This window comes from Pelobates fuscus, chromosome 2 (assembly GCF_036172605.1).
Source record: "Pelobates fuscus isolate aPelFus1 chromosome 2, aPelFus1.pri, whole genome shotgun sequence".
In the NCBI taxonomy this organism is placed as follows: Eukaryota; Metazoa; Chordata; class Amphibia; order Anura; family Pelobatidae; genus Pelobates; species Pelobates fuscus.
The window spans coordinates 189014483-189033123 of NC_086318.1; the positions used below are offsets into that span (position 1 = coordinate 189014483).

At 47.8% G+C, this 18641-nt stretch overlaps 1 protein-coding gene across 1 annotated transcript in view; it reads left to right on the forward strand.

Annotated features, from left to right (window-relative positions):
• The first annotated feature begins 4390 nt into the window (after positions 1–4390).
• Positions 4391–18641, forward strand: part of LOC134586252 (dynein axonemal heavy chain 5-like) — a 260789-nt gene continuing 246538 nt past the window's right edge. The window contains exon 1 of the mRNA XM_063441744.1: positions 4391–5714. Coding sequence (XP_063297814.1) covers positions 4391–5714 — 1324 coding nt within the window. The remainder of the gene's footprint in view (positions 5715–18641) is intronic.

Sequence of the window (18641 nt, forward strand, 5' to 3'; positions counted from 1 at the left end):
GCATGTAAGGGGGAGCAGGGAAAAGAGCAAGCAAAGGGGAGCAGAGCAAGTAGAGGGGAGCAGAGAGCAGAACAACTAGAGAGGAGCCGAGCAAGCAGGCAGAGAGGAGCCTTAGACAGCTTGCATTAATGGTGTGTATACATACAGTGACTGTAGACAGATTGCATTGGTGTGACAATGACACCTTACCTACCTGAGATTGCAGACGGTTTGCAGTGCGGCCACATGTAAAGTGTGAAACTTTGCCTACCTGAGAGTGCAGTTTGCAGAGGGAGCGAGTAGAGCGGACAGTGCGGCAACACCTTACCTTCCTCAGAGCGCAGTTTGCAGAGGGACTGAATGAGCAGAGCAGAAACTCTAGAAAGTGTCACTACTACTGTAAGTAATGGGAACTTTAATTGAAGCTTTTGAGTAAATTATATGTATGTACCCAGGATTACATATTGTGCGCATAAGAACGAAACAAGCGGGGGCGTGGCTTGGCTGCACATGGAGTAGGTCGCACGCTGCACTTGCTCCCGGGCCCCGATCCGCCTAAACCCAGACCCTGAGCGAAATTTGCGGTCCACATGGGGAAAACTAAACGTATGACGACCCCGAGACCTCCTCCCACACCCCACACCACCCTTAGACCCGGTCCGATGGACGAATTTCTGTCCACACCTCAGCACCTCAGAGACACACGCGGCACGGACAAGATGGCGCCCACCTCCCCGAGCACCAGCAGCCTGGCGGGCTCCGCGAGTGACACACCCGGCGCAGCTGCACTGTCCCAAATGTCGCTGGACATAGCAGCTATATCGGCCAACATGCTCACACGAAGTGACAAGACGGCCCTGGTCGCGGAGCTGCGTACCGTCATCCGGGAGGAGGTAGCCGCAGTGCGCAGGGACCTGACGGCCCTGGAGCAGAGGGTGGACGACCTGGAAGAGACTCGCCTCCAAACTGTACAATACCAGCAGGCCACAGACCTAGCTACGGCGAGGCAGGGGAATATACTTCTTGAGATGCGCAGACAGGTCGAGGACCTGGACAACAGAGGCCGCCGCAACAACATACGAGTACGGGGCCTCCCTGAAGCCGACAATGAGTCCCCACGGGAACTGCTGACGGGCCTTTTCTTGTATCTGCTAGGAGAAGACGCACCCCCTGAAATATCCATGGAACGCGCACATAGAGCGCTCCGAGGCCCTAGAAGAGATGGCCAGCCCAGGGACCTGATTTGCTGCCTCACTTCGTTCCAACTCAAGGACGACATAATGAGAGCGGCCAGGGCCCGACGCACGCTCACATATATGGACTCCCAGGTCATGCTCTTCCAAGACCTGTCGCCTCTCACGCTAGATGCCCGCAGAGCGCTGAAACCGCTCACGACCATGCTAACGGAGAAGCGGATTCCCTACAAATGGGGCTTCCCATTCAGCCTACAAGCAAAGATCGAGAACCGTTGGCACTCGCTGCGCTGGCCCAACGATGTCACCAGATTCCTCCAGTCCACTGGACTGCCGCATGTCCACGTTCCTAACTGGATTCTTGAGTATCCGCCTGCACGTCCGACTGGACCCCACCCAGCGGCCGAGAACCTGTCGGGCGACCGTGTTGCCCCCCCACCGCAACGACGAGGAGGCCCTGCCGGCCCAGAAGAATAACACCCGATGACGCCACTACTGACCACCTTTGCCTGGAACCATGGACCTCACCCTACGCTACCTAGCTCTTATAAAGGTACCACACCTGTCCCCCTGACTTTGAAGATTGCCGACCTCATCCTGTACAAGGTGGACACTGTGAAGTTGACCGCAGGTTAGTGGGACATTATCGCTAGCTCATCGCAGGGCTTAGGACTTAGAGCTGCACTTTGGGTGGGGGGGGTTTTTGGGGGGTCACGGATCATACTGGGTGGGCTGTGATGCGTTGGACTGTTTGGGAGGCGGGTTTGGGCTGCTCAACCTCCCGTAGTGCTGACTCTTAGTCATACCCGGGCCTAGCAGGTTGACACACTCAGGGGGCAAGGTATTGAGGTACGACTCCCCACATGTAATGCTTCTTGCCTATATCCATTGTCTTCAACTCTGTTTTCCCATGGCATGCTTAACTTGTTTTAAGTCAACACCCCTGGCGCATATCCCATAGCTAACGATAATTAACGTGCCACCTCACTGGTTCATATATCTTGTAATGCATTGCACTGTATTCCACATGTTGACCCGCCCCATTGCTTCCCGTCTTAGAGATGACGTGGTGTTTTGCCCGCGGCACTTAATGCCCGGTACTTGCCGCCCACCTAGCGAGGATTAAGCAGCTGACGTAGGTGTGGCACCACACTGCCCGGTGTAGGTCGTGTTAAATTATACTTATATTGTTGACCACTTCCTTTGCCTCCACTCACGTGGTCCCCAAAGAGGCCTCAATAATTGGCCTGTTGTTCTTGTATGTCTACCGGTTTGTGATGCTTTATTTCGAAAATGTTTAATTAATAACGTGTATTTCAATGTTGGCATAGGTGCCTTTGCGTTTTCCATGGCATACGTTGTTCTTGACTACGCCTACTATGCCGTCACCCCCTGCTGCGCTACTGCACGGCCACACCCTGTATAATAGGATAGCTCGCACATGGGCCGGGGTGACGGGTGCTGGTCTCCCTTGCGTAATGGGTACACTACCGCCATTCATATGCCCTTTATATATAGCCGATACGCCTAAATTATGCCACATGTGCCGCCTGCGGCATCATATGCTACTGTGGCTGGTACTGCACTGCTCTCGCTTATTACCCAGTTACATGCTACATTGCTTGGTGCCGCACGTGGCGACCCCCCCCCCCCCCCCCCCCCCCCTTACTGCCACACCCCACCTGAGCGCCCTATACACACGTGTCGCGCCCCATTTCCAGGTTCCCGCTATGCCTCAGGCACGCGCAGCAGGGCCCTTATGGGATGCTAGGCACACCGTCTGCTATAGGTACTGTGGGCCAACACTCATATAGTTATTCTTCGTAAAACTAGTACCATACGCACACCCAAGAGATCCATACCCTGTGCCTGTTATATTTATGTAGAAAAATGTTTGTGGTTTCCCGAACCCTGTTATGGTCTTGCTGATGACTCGGGCTACAAAGCCGATGATGAGAATATAACGTTCTGTTCACATGTGTTGTCCTGCATTGTATTGTATTACACTGTGCTGTATTAACCGTATCTTTGAATGACACACGACTCTGACTACCATTCCCCGCAGGCCTGCCCTGGGGGCCTGCCCCCTCCCACCCCCCACCCCCACTTTGCCTTCCCCCTCCGCCCGCCTACTGGAAAGGGACGTAAACCCACGGTGCTGACAGATGCCCCTACGTTACCGACGGACTTGCAACCCCCCCTACTTCCCCCCCCCCCCCTCCCCCGGACACGCAAAGATTTAGACAGCCATCTCCCGCGGCGGATTGGGAGCCGAGGGACATGGGTGCCGATTACATCCCCTCACGTGACACAGACTTCGTGGGTGGCCTTCCCCGCACCTCACGCAACTGAACTTTTTTGTAAATAAGACCGTAGTTCTACGAGACTTTCCAGACCCACAGTCTCCCGAACGCTGTCAACCGGTCAAGGTTCACACGTTGCATTGACTCTCCCTCCCCCCCCCCCCCTCCCCCCCCCCCCCTTACTGGATGGCGAACTCCCATCCTCCAGGCGTCCGCCGTGCGGGGACCGGGGCGGGGTTCGGCCCGGCCCTGCTTAAATACTGGTCCAATAATACTGGGGGCCTCAACCAGCCGGAGAAACGTTCGCACCTGCTCCGCCGTCTTTGGGCGGAGAGGGTGTCCGTGGCGTTCTTGCAGGAGACGCACTTTCGGGGTCCAAATGCTCCCAAACTGGAAAACAAACGTTTCCCCCTGGCTTACTATGCCAACCATCCTGATTCTAAGAGAGCAGGCGTAGCAATATTGTTCGCACACAACACACCCTTCTGCCACGTAGAGACCCAAAGAGATCCGGGAGGCAGGTACATTTTTATCAAGGGTACGATAGCTGACCACACGTACACATTCGCTTGCTTATACTCTCCTAACCGCGGCCAGCACACCTTTCTTTCCCGCACCTTAAACAGGCTGAACAGGTTCAGGGAGGGGCTCCTTTTGGTGGCTGGTGACCTGAACATGCCACTTGACCCACTCCTGGACACGTCACGGGGAACATGCACGCACCCGCCGCACTGCTTGCGGACAGCTACTAGGGCTCTTACTAACTTAGGACTAGTTGACTGCTGGAGAACCGCACACCCCGATGACAAAGACTACACACACTTCTCACACGTCCACCGCCATTATAGCCGTATTGACTACATTTTCATGCCCCAGGAATACCTCTCCCTCCTACGCGACGCGCACATCGGAATCATGACCCACTCGGACCACGCCCCGGTCACAGTCTGCACGAGCTCCCCACTTTACAAACCAAAGGACAGGCAATGGAAACTGAACGCATCCCTACTGACTGACCCAGTCACCCGCGCATCCACACATCAGACGCTCACACAATACTTCGACACTAACGAAAACCCGGACACCCCACCCCTGACGGTCTGGGAGGCACACAAATGTGTTGTGAGGGGCCACTACATCGCCATTTGCACCCAGCGTAAGAGAGATAGACTCAAGCACTTCACCAATCTCACCTCCAGGGTTACTGACTTGGAGAACAAGCACAAACAGACCTTGGATGACGACACCTACCTACAACTGACTGAAGCTAGGAGGGAACTTAGGGATCACCTTTCACAGGGACTGCTGCACACCCTGTCGAAGTCGGCCAGATACTTTTATGAACACTCTAATAAGAGTGGTCGACTTTTAGCACGGATGCTCCAGACAAAAAGACGGACACAACACATTCATAAAATAAACACACCCGGCCAACGTAGCACGCGACTCCCAGGAGGCATTCTTGAAGCCTTTCAGACCTACTACGCTGACTTATACAACCAGACACAGACCGCTCACGGACAAACATCCCAGACACACCGACGTCAAATCACCGATTACCTCTCCCAGCACATAGCCAAAACGCTCACCCAGGAACAATCGGAGGACCTAGAACTACCCCTGACACTTGACGAACTTAAAGGCGCTCTAAAGTGCATGAAGCCTCACAAGGCACCGGGCCCGGACGGATTGCCGGTCTCATACCTTCGTACTTTTAGTGACACACTCTTGCCTAAACTTCTATCAGGTCTGAACTCGATTCGCGAAGGAGGGCAGTTCCCGACAGACACACTAGCCGCCACCATCACAATAATCCCCAAGGAAGGTAAAGACCCGTCTAATTGCTCGAGTTACCGTCCGATCTCGCTCCTAAACTCGGACCTTAAGCTCTTTGCTAAAGCGCTAGCATTGCGGATCTCCCCGCTCCTCCCGGATCTGATTCACCCAGACCAGGTCGGGTTTATCCCGGGTAGGGAAGCCCGTGATGACACGATCCGGGCCCTTAACGTCATCCATATCGCTAAAACCAAGAAACGCGAGGTTGTCCTGTTATCGACGGATGCCGAAAAGGCGTTCGACCGGGTAGATTGGTCATACCTCGCGTCCACTCTCCACCACTTCAGATTTGGCCCACAGCTGCGCAACTGGGTGGCGGCTTTGTACACGACTCCGACAGCACGCATCCGCGTCAATGGTGCACTGACGAAACCTTTCCCCATCAGCAATGGCACGCGGCAAGGTTGTCCCCTGTCCCCCCTCCTGTTTGCCCTCTCTCTAGAGCCTTTCCTGGAGGCGGTCAGACGGGACGGGGGTATTACGGGGGTGACTCTGGAAGCGGAGGAACACAAACTTGCCGCCTATGCTGATGACATGTTGTTCTTCCTGGAGCAACCCTTAATTTCCATCCCCAACCTCCTCAAAGCGTTCCGCGATTTTCATCGAGTTTCCAACTTGAAACTAAACATGTCCAAGTCAGAGGCCCTGCCTCTCCTCGATAACACCGAGCTGGTTGATCGGTTGAGCTCAGAGTTCGCCTTCTCTTGGCGACCAGATAGACTACGGTACCTGGGCACTTGGCTACCGAGGGATCTCGCACAACTCTACCCGATGAACTTTCCCCCCCTACTCGCTACTATCCAAAAGGACCTTCTGCGTTGGTCCCCAATGTATCTCACCTGGTTCGGCCGCATACAAGCCCTGAAAATGAATGTCCTCCCCAGACTACTATATCTTTTCACGACATTACCTGTCGCGATCCCACAAACGTTCTTCCGTGCACTGACCAGAGACATCCGTAGCTTTGTATGGAACCGCTCCGCCTCCCGCATTCGCAGAGCCACCCTGGAGCGCCCAAAGTCAGCAGGGGGGGCCGGACTACCTTCCGTGCTAAGATACTACCAGGCCACACATCTACAAAGGGTGGTGGACTGGCACGCGAACACGGGTGCCAGGAGATGGGTGTCTATGGAGGTACAGCAATCTCGCGGTACGATCCCCGCTCGACTCTGGCTTGGCTCCCTTACGTACTCCGAGCTCCGACTCCAAAATCCCCTCATAGACGCCACCCTTAGGGTATGGTGCTCACTACGCTTCACGCACAGGCTCACCACATCACCTAACCCACTGACCCCGATCACACATAACCCGTCTCTCGCGGACGGTCTCACCCCCGCGGCAATGCGAAATTTTCACTAGACGGACTGGCTCTACCTGCATCAGTGGATCGCAGACAGAGCCCTTAAACCGTTACCCGATGTCTTATCGACTCAGCAACCGACCCTGATAGACGCGTTCCACTACCACCAGGTGAAGACATACTACACAAATATTCAAGGCAAAGACCACATCCACAGACAACTGACCGACTTCGAACAATTGTGCACTGACAGACAACACCTTGATCACGCTGTATCCCACCTCTACGTACGCTTACTGACACCGGACAATGAGGGCACACTGGGGTTCACGGACAGGTGGGAGCGGGAGACGGGCGTGCACTTGACTGCCCAGGAGTGGGGCAAAGTCTTTCTCCTAACCCACAAATGCTCCATTAGCTCCAAATACCAGGAGATGAGCTACAAATTACTCACGCGATGGTATAGAACCCCAGAGGTGCTCAGACACATGCATGGTACAACCTCTGGCGACTGCTGGAGATGCCATTCCGCCCTGGGCACCACCCTTCATGTTTGGTGGTCTTGCCCACGCATAGCTCCGTACTGGCAAATGATACACGACAAAATTAAAGAAATCACGGACACAGACCTCCCATTCTTGCCTCTGGCAATGCTCCTCCACCACACATCCATGCCCATTCAACAGTACAAAAAATCCCTCACAATACACCTGCTCTCTGCTGCGAAAAGCCTTATCCCGCTGCTTTGGAAAAACCAGGCGGCACCCACTTACAAGCAATGGGTAGACAAGGTTGAGGAGATCCGTGGGATGGAAATGCTAACTGCGTCCCTGCGGGAGCGCTCGGACAAGTGCGCCCTCCAATGGTACCCCTGGACGTCCTATACTGCACGGGGACGGGCCTGACCCCGTACTCCGGGCCCCCCGGGGGACGCCTGATACCCTCGCCTGCTACCCCGATCCATATCCCTATGACGGAGATTAGTCCCCAGACTTAGCCACCCCCCTCTTATACCCAACCTTTGTCTCACCTGACAGCTATAGACGCACCTGTAATACATTCTACACCTGAAGAAGGTGCCCCATATTACCAACCACAACCCGCTTAGGCGGACACGCTGTACACTGATTGTGACAATATCATTGGTGAAACGTTATACTCGAGTATGTATCCATGCCGGGCTCGATATACTGAGCCGATGTATGTCATCCTTTGCAATTTGATGTTTGTTTCCCCTGCCCCTCCCCTCCCTTTTCTTTTTTCTGTACCCCTTCCTTACTTGAAAAATCTCTCATAAATAAAGAATGTCTAAAAAAAAAAAGAACGAAACAAGCAATTTTAGTTTTAGTTTGTAAAAGATTTGCCAATTTTTATACAGGTCATAGGCAGGTTAGAGCACAAATTTTAGTTTAATGAAGCAGTTTTGAGTGTATATCTCATGCCGGATACGCCACTAACTTTAATCACTGCCGCTTTTTAATAATTTAAGCAGTCATTGAAAACAGTTTAACCCCTTGAGGTAAGAGTGCCTCCATTTAGATGAAGTTGTTTTAGTGCCTGGAGTGTCCATTTGCAGAAAAAGATAAAAAAATAAAATAAATGAATATAGCAGCTGGAGTAACACTTAAAGATGAAGTCATTTTGGTGCTTTACGCTCCCTTCAAGTAGTTTGCTGCTAACAACATGCTAATTTACTACAGTGCTAAAATTTAAGAAGCATGTGTGTTTAGCAAACAATGAGTGCCATGGGTTAACACAGCCACACCATTGTTCTGCTCCCCAGGAGCTAATGAAAGAGTGGCCAGTTTAAAACTGTATTGATTGTCTCTACAGCTTAATGTTTACTGTTGGCCTTGACAACAGATGCAACTTTACAAGTCAGAGTTCTGAAACCTGGCTACTGGCTTCCAATTCTTTTAATTTTCTTTTTTTAAAATTGCTGGATTATTGATGCTTTTCTGGTAAAAAATTTATAAAATTAAAAGCTACGATAACTATGGATGAACGGCACTGGTGGATAGCAGGAAAGGTTGAGGAGACTTTAAATCTCGAAGGAGAGAGTGATGCATCTACAGTATTGGAAGCTTTTTTTTTGCAACCTGATACACTTCAACTGATCAACAGCTTTCTCCAGGGTTAGTATACATCACACTGCAAGGGCCCTGACAGTAAACAGCAAATTGGTAAATTACTTGCAAAACTGGATATTTTGGTGTAAATTATGGAAGTCAGTTTATATATTTATTGTAAGTTGTTTAATCATATACTTTATACATTCATCATTTAACAGTAGTGAAATGTGAACTTTAATTGTAAGAATTAGGCTACAAATTGCTGAATTGTAAATTTTTTCCTATTTAGCTACCGTAATTCATTACAGTACAGTTGGCTAGATTATTAAACATAATCCATTATCTTCCAGGGATATTCCTAGTTACAATACAGGATCTGAGTTAGATTGAATATAGACTCAATTTCAGCCTCGTTGGATGAAAAAAATGGTTGAAATCTGGAACAGAATCATGGAAAGCTGAAATAGAATTCTCAAATACAATGACAATTAGACAGAACTGTCAGTTGTCTGCCTACAAATTGGGCTGGACTGAATTTTCATGCACTGTTGCCAACTGTAATAGAAGCTACTATTATAAAAAAAAAAAAAGATATCTTTAGCACCATTTTAATAATTAAAGGGACACTCCAGACACCTAAGGCACTTTGTGTTATGTTTATGTTTGAAGAGTGTGTCCTCTTTTTTCATTTTATATTAAGTGCAGATTTCATTAGAAATTCACACTTTTATCAATTGCCGTGGCTACACCCCCCCCCCCCCCCCCCCCCCGGCTTTCAAGCAGATAACCGGTCCTGTTACTTCCCAGTTTGGTTAGATCAGTGGAACTAAACTCAAGAACAAGGCAATTGCCCAGAACACTTGCATTGTAAACAGTGGCGGATCCAGAGCCTGATCTCGGGAGGGGCACTTGTAGATTATTTAAAAAAAATAATCCTAGCACAATAACCACTACAGCTCAGTGTAGTAGTTATGGTGCCAGTAGTGCCAGGATCCCACCCCGGAGTAAGTAGTCATACCGTTTAAGAACAGTTTGACAACTTACCTGGGGTCTGCTGGGATATAGGGCATAGGAGAAGTGGTGTGTGTTAGGGGTGAGGTGTGTGTGAAAGGTGCAGTGTGTGTGTGAGCGGTGAAGTGAGTGTGAGTGCGTAAGGGTGGCAGTGTGTGTGTTAGGGGCAGTGTGTGTATGGGGGCACTGTATGTCTGTGTGGGGCAGTGTGTGTATGGGGGGCACTGTATGTATGTGTGGGGCAGTGTGTGTATGGGGGGCACTGTGTGTATGGGGGGGTCGTGTGTGTGTGTTTGGGGCAATGTGTGTATGGGGGGGCAGCAGGGTGTGTAGGGCACTGTGTGTGTATAGGTGTGCAGTGTGTGCGGGGCAGTATGTGTGTGGGGCAGTGTGTATGGGGACAGTGTTTGTGGGACAGTGTTGTATGGGGACAGTGTTTGTGGGACAGTGTTTGTGGGGCAGTGTGTGTATGGAGGCAGTGTTTGTGGGGCAGTGTGTGTATGGGGGCAGTGTGTGTATGGGGTAAGTGTGTGTAGTGTTTGTATGTGGGGCAGTGTTTGTGGGTCAGTGTGTGTAAGGGGGAAGTGTGTGTATGGGGCAGTGTTTGTGGGGCAGTGTGTGTGGGGGGCAGTGTGTGTATGGGGACAGTGTGTATATGGGGACAGTGTGTGTATGGGGACAGTGTGTATATGGGGACAGTGTGTATATGGGGACAGTGTGTATATGGGGACAGTGTGTGTATGGGGGCAGTGTGTGTATGGGGGCAGTGTTTGTGTGTATGGGGGCAGTGTTTGTGTGTATGGGGGCAGTGTTTGTGTGTATGGGGGCAGTGTTTGTGTGTATGGGGGCAGTGTGTGTGTGTGTGGGGTCAGTGTGTGTAGTGTGTGTATGGGGTCAGTGTGTGTATGGGGTCAGTGTGTGTAGTGTGTGTATGGAGTCAGTGTGTGTATGGGGTCAGTGTGTGTAGTGTGTGTATGGGGTCAGTGTGTGTATGGGGTCAGTGTGTGTATGGGTTCAGTGTGTGTAGTGTGTGTAGTGTGTGTATGGGGTTAGTGTGTGTATGGGGTCAGTGTGTGTAGTGTGTGTATGGGGTCAGTGTGTGTAGTGTGTGTATGGGGTCAGTGTGTGCATGGGGTCAGTGTGTGTAGTGTGTGTATGGGGTCAGTGTGTGTATGGGGTCAGTGTGTGTATGGGGTCAGTGTGTGTAGTGTGTGTATGGGGTCAGTGTGTGCATGGGGTCAGTGTGTGTAGTGTGTGTATGGGGTCAGTGTGTGCATGGGGTCAGTGTGTGTATGGGGTCAGTGTGTGTAGTGTGTGTATGGGGTCAGTGTGTGCATGGGGGCAGTGTATGTTGGGCAGTGTGTATGGGGGCAGTGTGTATGTGGGGCAGTGTGTATGTGGGGCAGTGTATGTGGGGCAGTGTGTATGGGGCCAGTGTGTATGGGGGGAGGGGAGGAGGGAAGGGAGGCTTTTTAATTAAAAATTTTTTTTTTAAAAAAAATGTATTTAATAAAATATATTTATGTCCCCCCTCCCTTCTTACCTTTATTGAGGAGGAGGGGGGACATTTCTGGATCCCTGGTGGTCCCAGTGGGGAATCCCTGGTGGTCCAGTGGTTCCAGTGAACTCTAGCCCGCGCTCCAGGGCTAGAGTTCACTCTCGCGAGATTTGGAGCGTTGCCGTGGTAACCGTGGCAACGCTCCAATTCTCGCGAGAGGAGGACCCGGAGGAGCTGCTGGTAACAGCTCCCGGGTCCTCTCTCCCTCCCCTTCCGGTCGGCTGTCAGTAATGTGCCTGCGGACCGGGGAGGGAGATCACTGATCTCCCTCCCGGTCCGCAGGCACATTGCAGGGCTGGCGCTTGGGCAATGCCAGCCCTGCACTAGCCGGCAGGGGAGAATCTCGGGGAGGGCAATTGCCCCGTTGCCCCCCCCCCCCCGGATCCGCCAATGATTGTAAAGACTACTCATTGAGCTGCTTTGGGAAGTCTGTGATTGGATAGTCATAGAAAGTCTGGGCTGAATCAGAAGAGAAGGGCTTAACAAAGGCAACAGACAAGTGAACTACTTCTTTTGCAAGCTGTTTTGGAAATAAACCCAATGAAAAATGCATAATTAAATGCATGCAAGTTTTTATTTGTGGTCTATCTACTAAATAGTGATTTATTTATTTATTTTGTATTTGAGCAGTTAAAGGGACACTATAGTCACCAAAATAACTTGAGCTTAATGAGGCAGTTTTTGTGTAGTGAAGTTTCACTGCTCAATTCACTGCCATTTAGGAGTTAAATCACTTTTGTTTCTGTTTATGCAGCCTTAAAGGGACACTCCAGGCACCCAGACCACTTCTGCTCATTGGAGTGGTCTGGGTGCCAACTCCCACTACTCCTAACCCTGCAAGTGTAATTATTGCAGTTTTTTTATAAACTGCAATAATTACCTTGCAGGGTTAACTCCACCTCTAGTAGCTGTCTACTAGACAGTCACTAGAGGTCACTTCCTGAATCATAGCAAAGATTTCCTTTGCTAGAGCGTCGCTGGACGTCCTCACGCTGTGTGAGGACCTCCAGCGTCTCTCATTTCCCCATAGGAAAGCATTGAAAACCTTTTTCAATGCTTTCCTATGGGGAGCTCTAATGCGCATGCGCGGCATTGCCGCGCATGCACATTAGGTCTCCCCGGCCGGTGGGCGGGATCAGTCTCGCCCACCGGCCGACGGAGATAGTAGGAAGAGCGGCGCGGAGGAGGAGACAGCAACGAGGGACATCGTCGCTGCCTCAGGTAAGTGACTGAAGGGGTTTTCACCCCTTCAGTAACCAGGGATTGGGGGGTGGGAGGGAGGGGGAACCTCCAGTGCCAAGAAAACGGATTGTTTTCCTGGCACTGGAGATTCCCTTTAACCACACCTCCCCTGGCTTTGACTGACGCAGCCTACATGAAAACAAATGGTTTCCTTTTTTAATCAGATGTAACATACTTTAAAAGCAGGGCTCGAGTCCTGCAGGAACGCATGGGAACGGCGTTCCTGCACTTTTTCCAAAGCAGGAACGCCGTTCCCGTTCCCAGTCCTGCAGGACCTGCCCTGCTAACTGCACACAGGGGCCATCACACGCGGTGTTTTTCTCCAGCTCTAACTCTCGCGAGACCCGCGGCTGTCAGAGCGTTGCCACGGGTTACCATGGCAACGCTCCGCACAGGCGAGTCTCGCTAGAGTTAGAGCTGGTGAAGAACACCGCGTGTGATGGCCCCTGTGTGCAGCGGCTGCTTCCCTCCACCGGACCACCAGGCGATCTCCCCCCTCCCTGACAAGGTAAGAAGCAGGGAGGGGGGAATAAAGTAAAAAAAACAAACACATAAAGGTTAAAAAGCAAATGCATCCCCCCCATCATCCAGCACACACACACACATAATCCAGCACACACACACACATAATCCAGCACACACACACATAATCCAGCACACACACACACATAATCCAGCACACACACACACACATAATCCAGCACACACACACATAATCCAGCACACACACACACATAATCCAGCACACACACACACACACATAATCCAGCACACACACATAATCCAGCACACACACACATAATCCAGCACACACACACATAATCCAGCACACGCACACACACACATCATCCAGCACACACACACACACACACACATCATCCAGCACACACACACCATCCAGCACACACACACACATCATCCAGCACACACACACACATAATCCAGCACACACACACACACATAATCCAGCACACACACACATAATCCAGCACACACACACACATCATCCAGCACACACACACACTTCATCCAGCTCACACACACATCATCCAGCACACACACACATCATCCAGCACACACACCCACTTCATTAAGCACACACACACACTTCATCCAGCACACACACACACACAATCATCCAGCACCCACACACACACACATAATCCAGCACACACACACTGCATTCATTATACACAATCTGCACTTACTACAAACACACTACATTCATTATACACACTCTGCACTCATTACAAACACACTACATTCACTGCACACACTGCATTCATTATACACACTCTGCACTCACTACAAACATACTACATTCACTACACACACTGCATTCATTATACACACTCTGCACTCACTACAAACACACTAAATTCACTGTACACACTGCACTCACTACACACACTACATTCACTATACACACTCTGCATTCATTATACACACTCTGCATTCACTACACACACACTACATACACTGCATTCATTATACACACTCTGCACTCACTACAAACACACTACATTCACTATACACACTCTGCATTCATTATATACATTCTGCATTCATTATACACACTCTGCACTCACTACACACTACATTCACTATACACACTCTGCATTCACTACAAACACACTACATACACTGCATTCATTATACACACTCTGCACTCACTACAAACACACTGCATTCATTATACACACTCTGCACTCACTACAAACACACTGCATTCATTATACACACTTTGCACTCACTACAAATACACTGCATTCATTATACACACTCTGCACTCACTACAAACACACTGCATTCATTATACACACTTTGCACTCACTACAAATACACTGCATTCATTATACACACTCTGCACTCACTACAAACACACTATATTTTTTATTCACACTGCACTCACTAAAACACTCTACACTCACTACAAACACACTGCATTCATTATACACACTCTGTACTCACTAGAAACACACTGCATTCATTAAACACACTATCCACTCACTACAAACACACTACATTCATTATACACACTCTGCACTCACTACAAACACACTACATTCATTATGCACACTCTGCACTCACTACAAACACACTACATTCATTATACACACTCTGCACTCACTACAAACACACTACATTCACTATACACACTCTGCACTCACTACAAACACACTACATTCACTATACACACTTTGCACTCACTACACACTACATTCATTACACACACTGCTCTCACTACACACACTACATTCATTATACACACTGCATTCACTACACACACTACATTCATCATACACAATCTGCACTCACTACAAACACACTACATTCATTATACACACTCTGCACTCACTACAAACACACTGCATTCAGTATACACACTCTGCACTCACTACAAACACACTACATTCATTATACACACTCTGCACTCACTACAAACACACTACATTCATTATACACACTCTGCACTCACTACAAACACACTACATTCACTATACACACTTTGCACTCACTACACACTATGTTCATTATACACACTGCACTCACTACACACACACTACATTCATTATACACATTCTGCACTCACTACAAACACACTACATTTATTATACACACTGCACTCACTACAAACACTTCATTATACACACTGCACTCACTACACACACTACATTCATTATACACATTCTGCTCTCACCACAAACACACTACATTTATTATACACAATCCGCACTCACTACAAACACACTGCATTCATTATACACACTCTACACTTACTACAAACACACTACATTCATTATACACACTCTGCACTCACTACAAACACACTAAATTTATTATACACACTGCACTCACTACAAACACACTACATTCATTATACACACTGCACTCACTACGAACACACTACATTCATTATCCATACTCTGCATTCACTACAAACACACTACATTCATTATACACACCCTGCACTGCACTGTATGCATAGGAGTGTAATTTTTTTTTATGGGGGGGGAGGCGGAATCTTGGGTGAGTTCCCACACTTTTTCCCCCAGGACTTGACCCCTGTTTAAAAGTTTTTATCTCCTCTGTAAGTTGAACTTTAATTCCATACAGGAGGCTAATGTAGGGTCTAAATTAACAGAACAAGCTATTAACAGAACAGGAGATAAGACATTTCAAATTGAACAGAATTTACAATAAAGGACGTGTAAAAGTTAAATGGGAAGGATGTGTAAGTCCTATGCAGGGAGGTGTACATAGGGCTGCATAAACAAAGTGATTTAACTGTTAAGCAGGGCCGGACTGGGGATACGAAGCAGCCCTGGAAAAAAAAAACTATGCCAGCCCCATAAGTCATTGTGCTATGTAGGGTGTTTTATATATATTATTTTTGCCGCCCTAGGCAAATAATTTTTTGCAGTAGTTTACAGAGGAAGATGTTCTATTTCAACTGTCAAAAGTAAAGACAAATAAGTCAATTGGGCCTGATGGAATACACCCAAAGTTATTAAAAGTGCTTGGAGGTGTACTAGCAAAACCATTAACAGATTTATTTAACCAATCATTGGAAGTCAGCGATTGTTGTGCATGTTCACAAGAAAGATAGTAAGGAGGAGTTGGGCAACTATAGGCCAGTAAGCCTTACTTTATTAGTGTGTAAAGTAATGGAAACCATGTTAAAGGATAGGACTGTTGAACATCTAAAATCACATGAATTTCAAGATCAGAGACTACATGGGTTTACTTCAGGGAGATCATGCCAAACTAATCTTAATGATTTTTTTGATTAGGTAACTAAAATAATAAAACAGGGTGATGCAGTAGACATTGCTTACCTATATTTCAGTAAGGCTTTTGGCACTGTTGCACATAGAAGGCTTATCAACAAACTGCAATCGTTGAGTTTAGATTCTAATATTGTTGAATGGGTAAGGCAGTGGCTGAGTGACAGGCAACACAAGGTTGTAGTCAATGGAGTATATTCAAAGCATGGTCTTGTCACCAGTGGGGTACCTCAGGGATCTGTACTTGGACCCATTGTCTTTAATATTTTTATTAGTGATATTGCACTTGATGGTAAGGTATGTCTTTTTGCTGATGATACTAAGATATGTAACATAGGTGATGTTCCAGGAGGGAAAAGTCAAATGGCAAATGCTTTATGTAAACTATAAAAATGGTCAGAGTTGTGGCAGCTGACATTTAATGTGGATAAGTGCAAGATAATGCATCTTGGATGTAAAAACCCAAGGGTAGAGTACAGAATATTTGATAGAGTCCTAACCTCAACTTCTGAGAAAAGGGATTTAGAGGTTATTATTTCAGATGACTTAAAGGTAGGCAGATAATGTAATAGAGCTGCAGGAAATGCTAGCAGAATGCTTGGTTATATAGGGAGAGGTATTAGCAGTAGAAAGAGGGAAGTGCTCATGCCATTGTACAGAACACTGGTGAGACCTCATTTGGAGTATTGTACTCTGTACTGGAGACCGTATCTTCAGAAGGATATTGATACTTTTTAGAGAGAGTTCAGAGAAGGGCTACTAAACTGGCTCGTGGATTGCAGGAGAAAACTTACCAGGAAAGGTTAAAGGATTTTAACATGTATAGCTTGAAGGAAAGACGAGACAGAGGGGATATGATAGAAACATTTAAATACAAAAAGGGAATCAACACAGTAACGGAGGAGACTATATTTAAAAGAAGAAAAACTATCAAACTGCCACAACAAGAGCTCATAGTCTTAAATTAGAGGGGGCAAAGGTTTAAAAATAATATCAGTAAGTATTAATTTACTGAGAGGGTAGTGGATGCATGGAATAGCCTTCCAGCTGAAGTGCTAGAGGTTAACACAGTGAAGGAGTTTAAGCATGTGTGGGATAGGCATAAGGCTATCCTAACTATAAGATAAGGCCAGGGACTAATGAGAGTATTTAGTAAATTGGGCAGACTAGATGGGCTGAATGGTTATTATCTGCTATTACATTCTATGTTCATGCAAAGTCATATAAAAGTCATGTCTTTACGGGAAGAAATTTGTTGAGAGGATTTTCTAACATGCTGTTTACCAAGGCCTAGTGTGCAGATCGCTATGACCTGTAAAGAATGGTTACATCCTACTGCTTAACAGATCTTGCTTGAGAGGACAGTGTTGTTGAGGGAGTTTCAAGGAGAGCAGGAATTCAGAAACAGTACTTTTGCATTTATTCTGCATTTTCCTCTTTCACTGGAGTAAGTGTACACCAAGGTCCCCAGATGTATAGTACTCCATATGCTCTCAGGCTGATGGTAACTGTCACAGAAACTGATGCCATAAAACCATTCCCTTGACATGTCCTTTTAAATGATAACTGGGAACTCTCAAAGGGATTTGAAGGCTTGTTCTGACCACTTCCATCAGTGCAGCTTTCTATTTCCAATATAAATCGAACCAGGACATTGTTTGGTTCATCCATAAGGTTCCTTAAGTGATCAAGGTATTTGAAATGCTCCATCCAAAGATATTGATTTCAAAAGCTTGAATGACAACAGCCTGGTAAGCATGTTCCTCAAAAAACTTAGTAGCATCTCTAGTCCAACCTTTTCCACCTTTCATACACAGGATTAGCTTGTGTTTATCCTCCAAGACTTCAATTTTGTGGGGATATTAGTATAGGCATTCTCTATGGTTTTAGCTGAGGAATAAGTCTCCAAGCACATGAAATATAGGCTGCTAATATCCCCTTCCACAGCCACAATACATTCAGGGAGTGCAGTCACCCCCATCCTCATGACCCATATATCTTCCTGTAGCAAAACTCTTATTTGCTTTAAAAGTTCTTAATGTCCTGTTAAGTTAATAGTATGTGCCCATGCTCTTGGAGCCATAATTTCTCCTTCTGTTTCTATTTACAGGTAATGGTAGAAATCTTGCTGCCAATATTGTAGAAATACAGTAAAAGAGACTCAGAAACAGCAGGTCTGCTAAAGTTCAACAGAATAGCATCAGCTCAAAAAGGTTGATAGCTCTGCCCATTTTTAAGATATACAGAACCAGGAGCCCTGGAAAAAACGTCTACCATGAGCCAGGTTCTTGCATGGACGCAGAACCTTTTGCACTGGCACACAATTCATATGTTCCAGTGCATGTGCACACAATTGTGC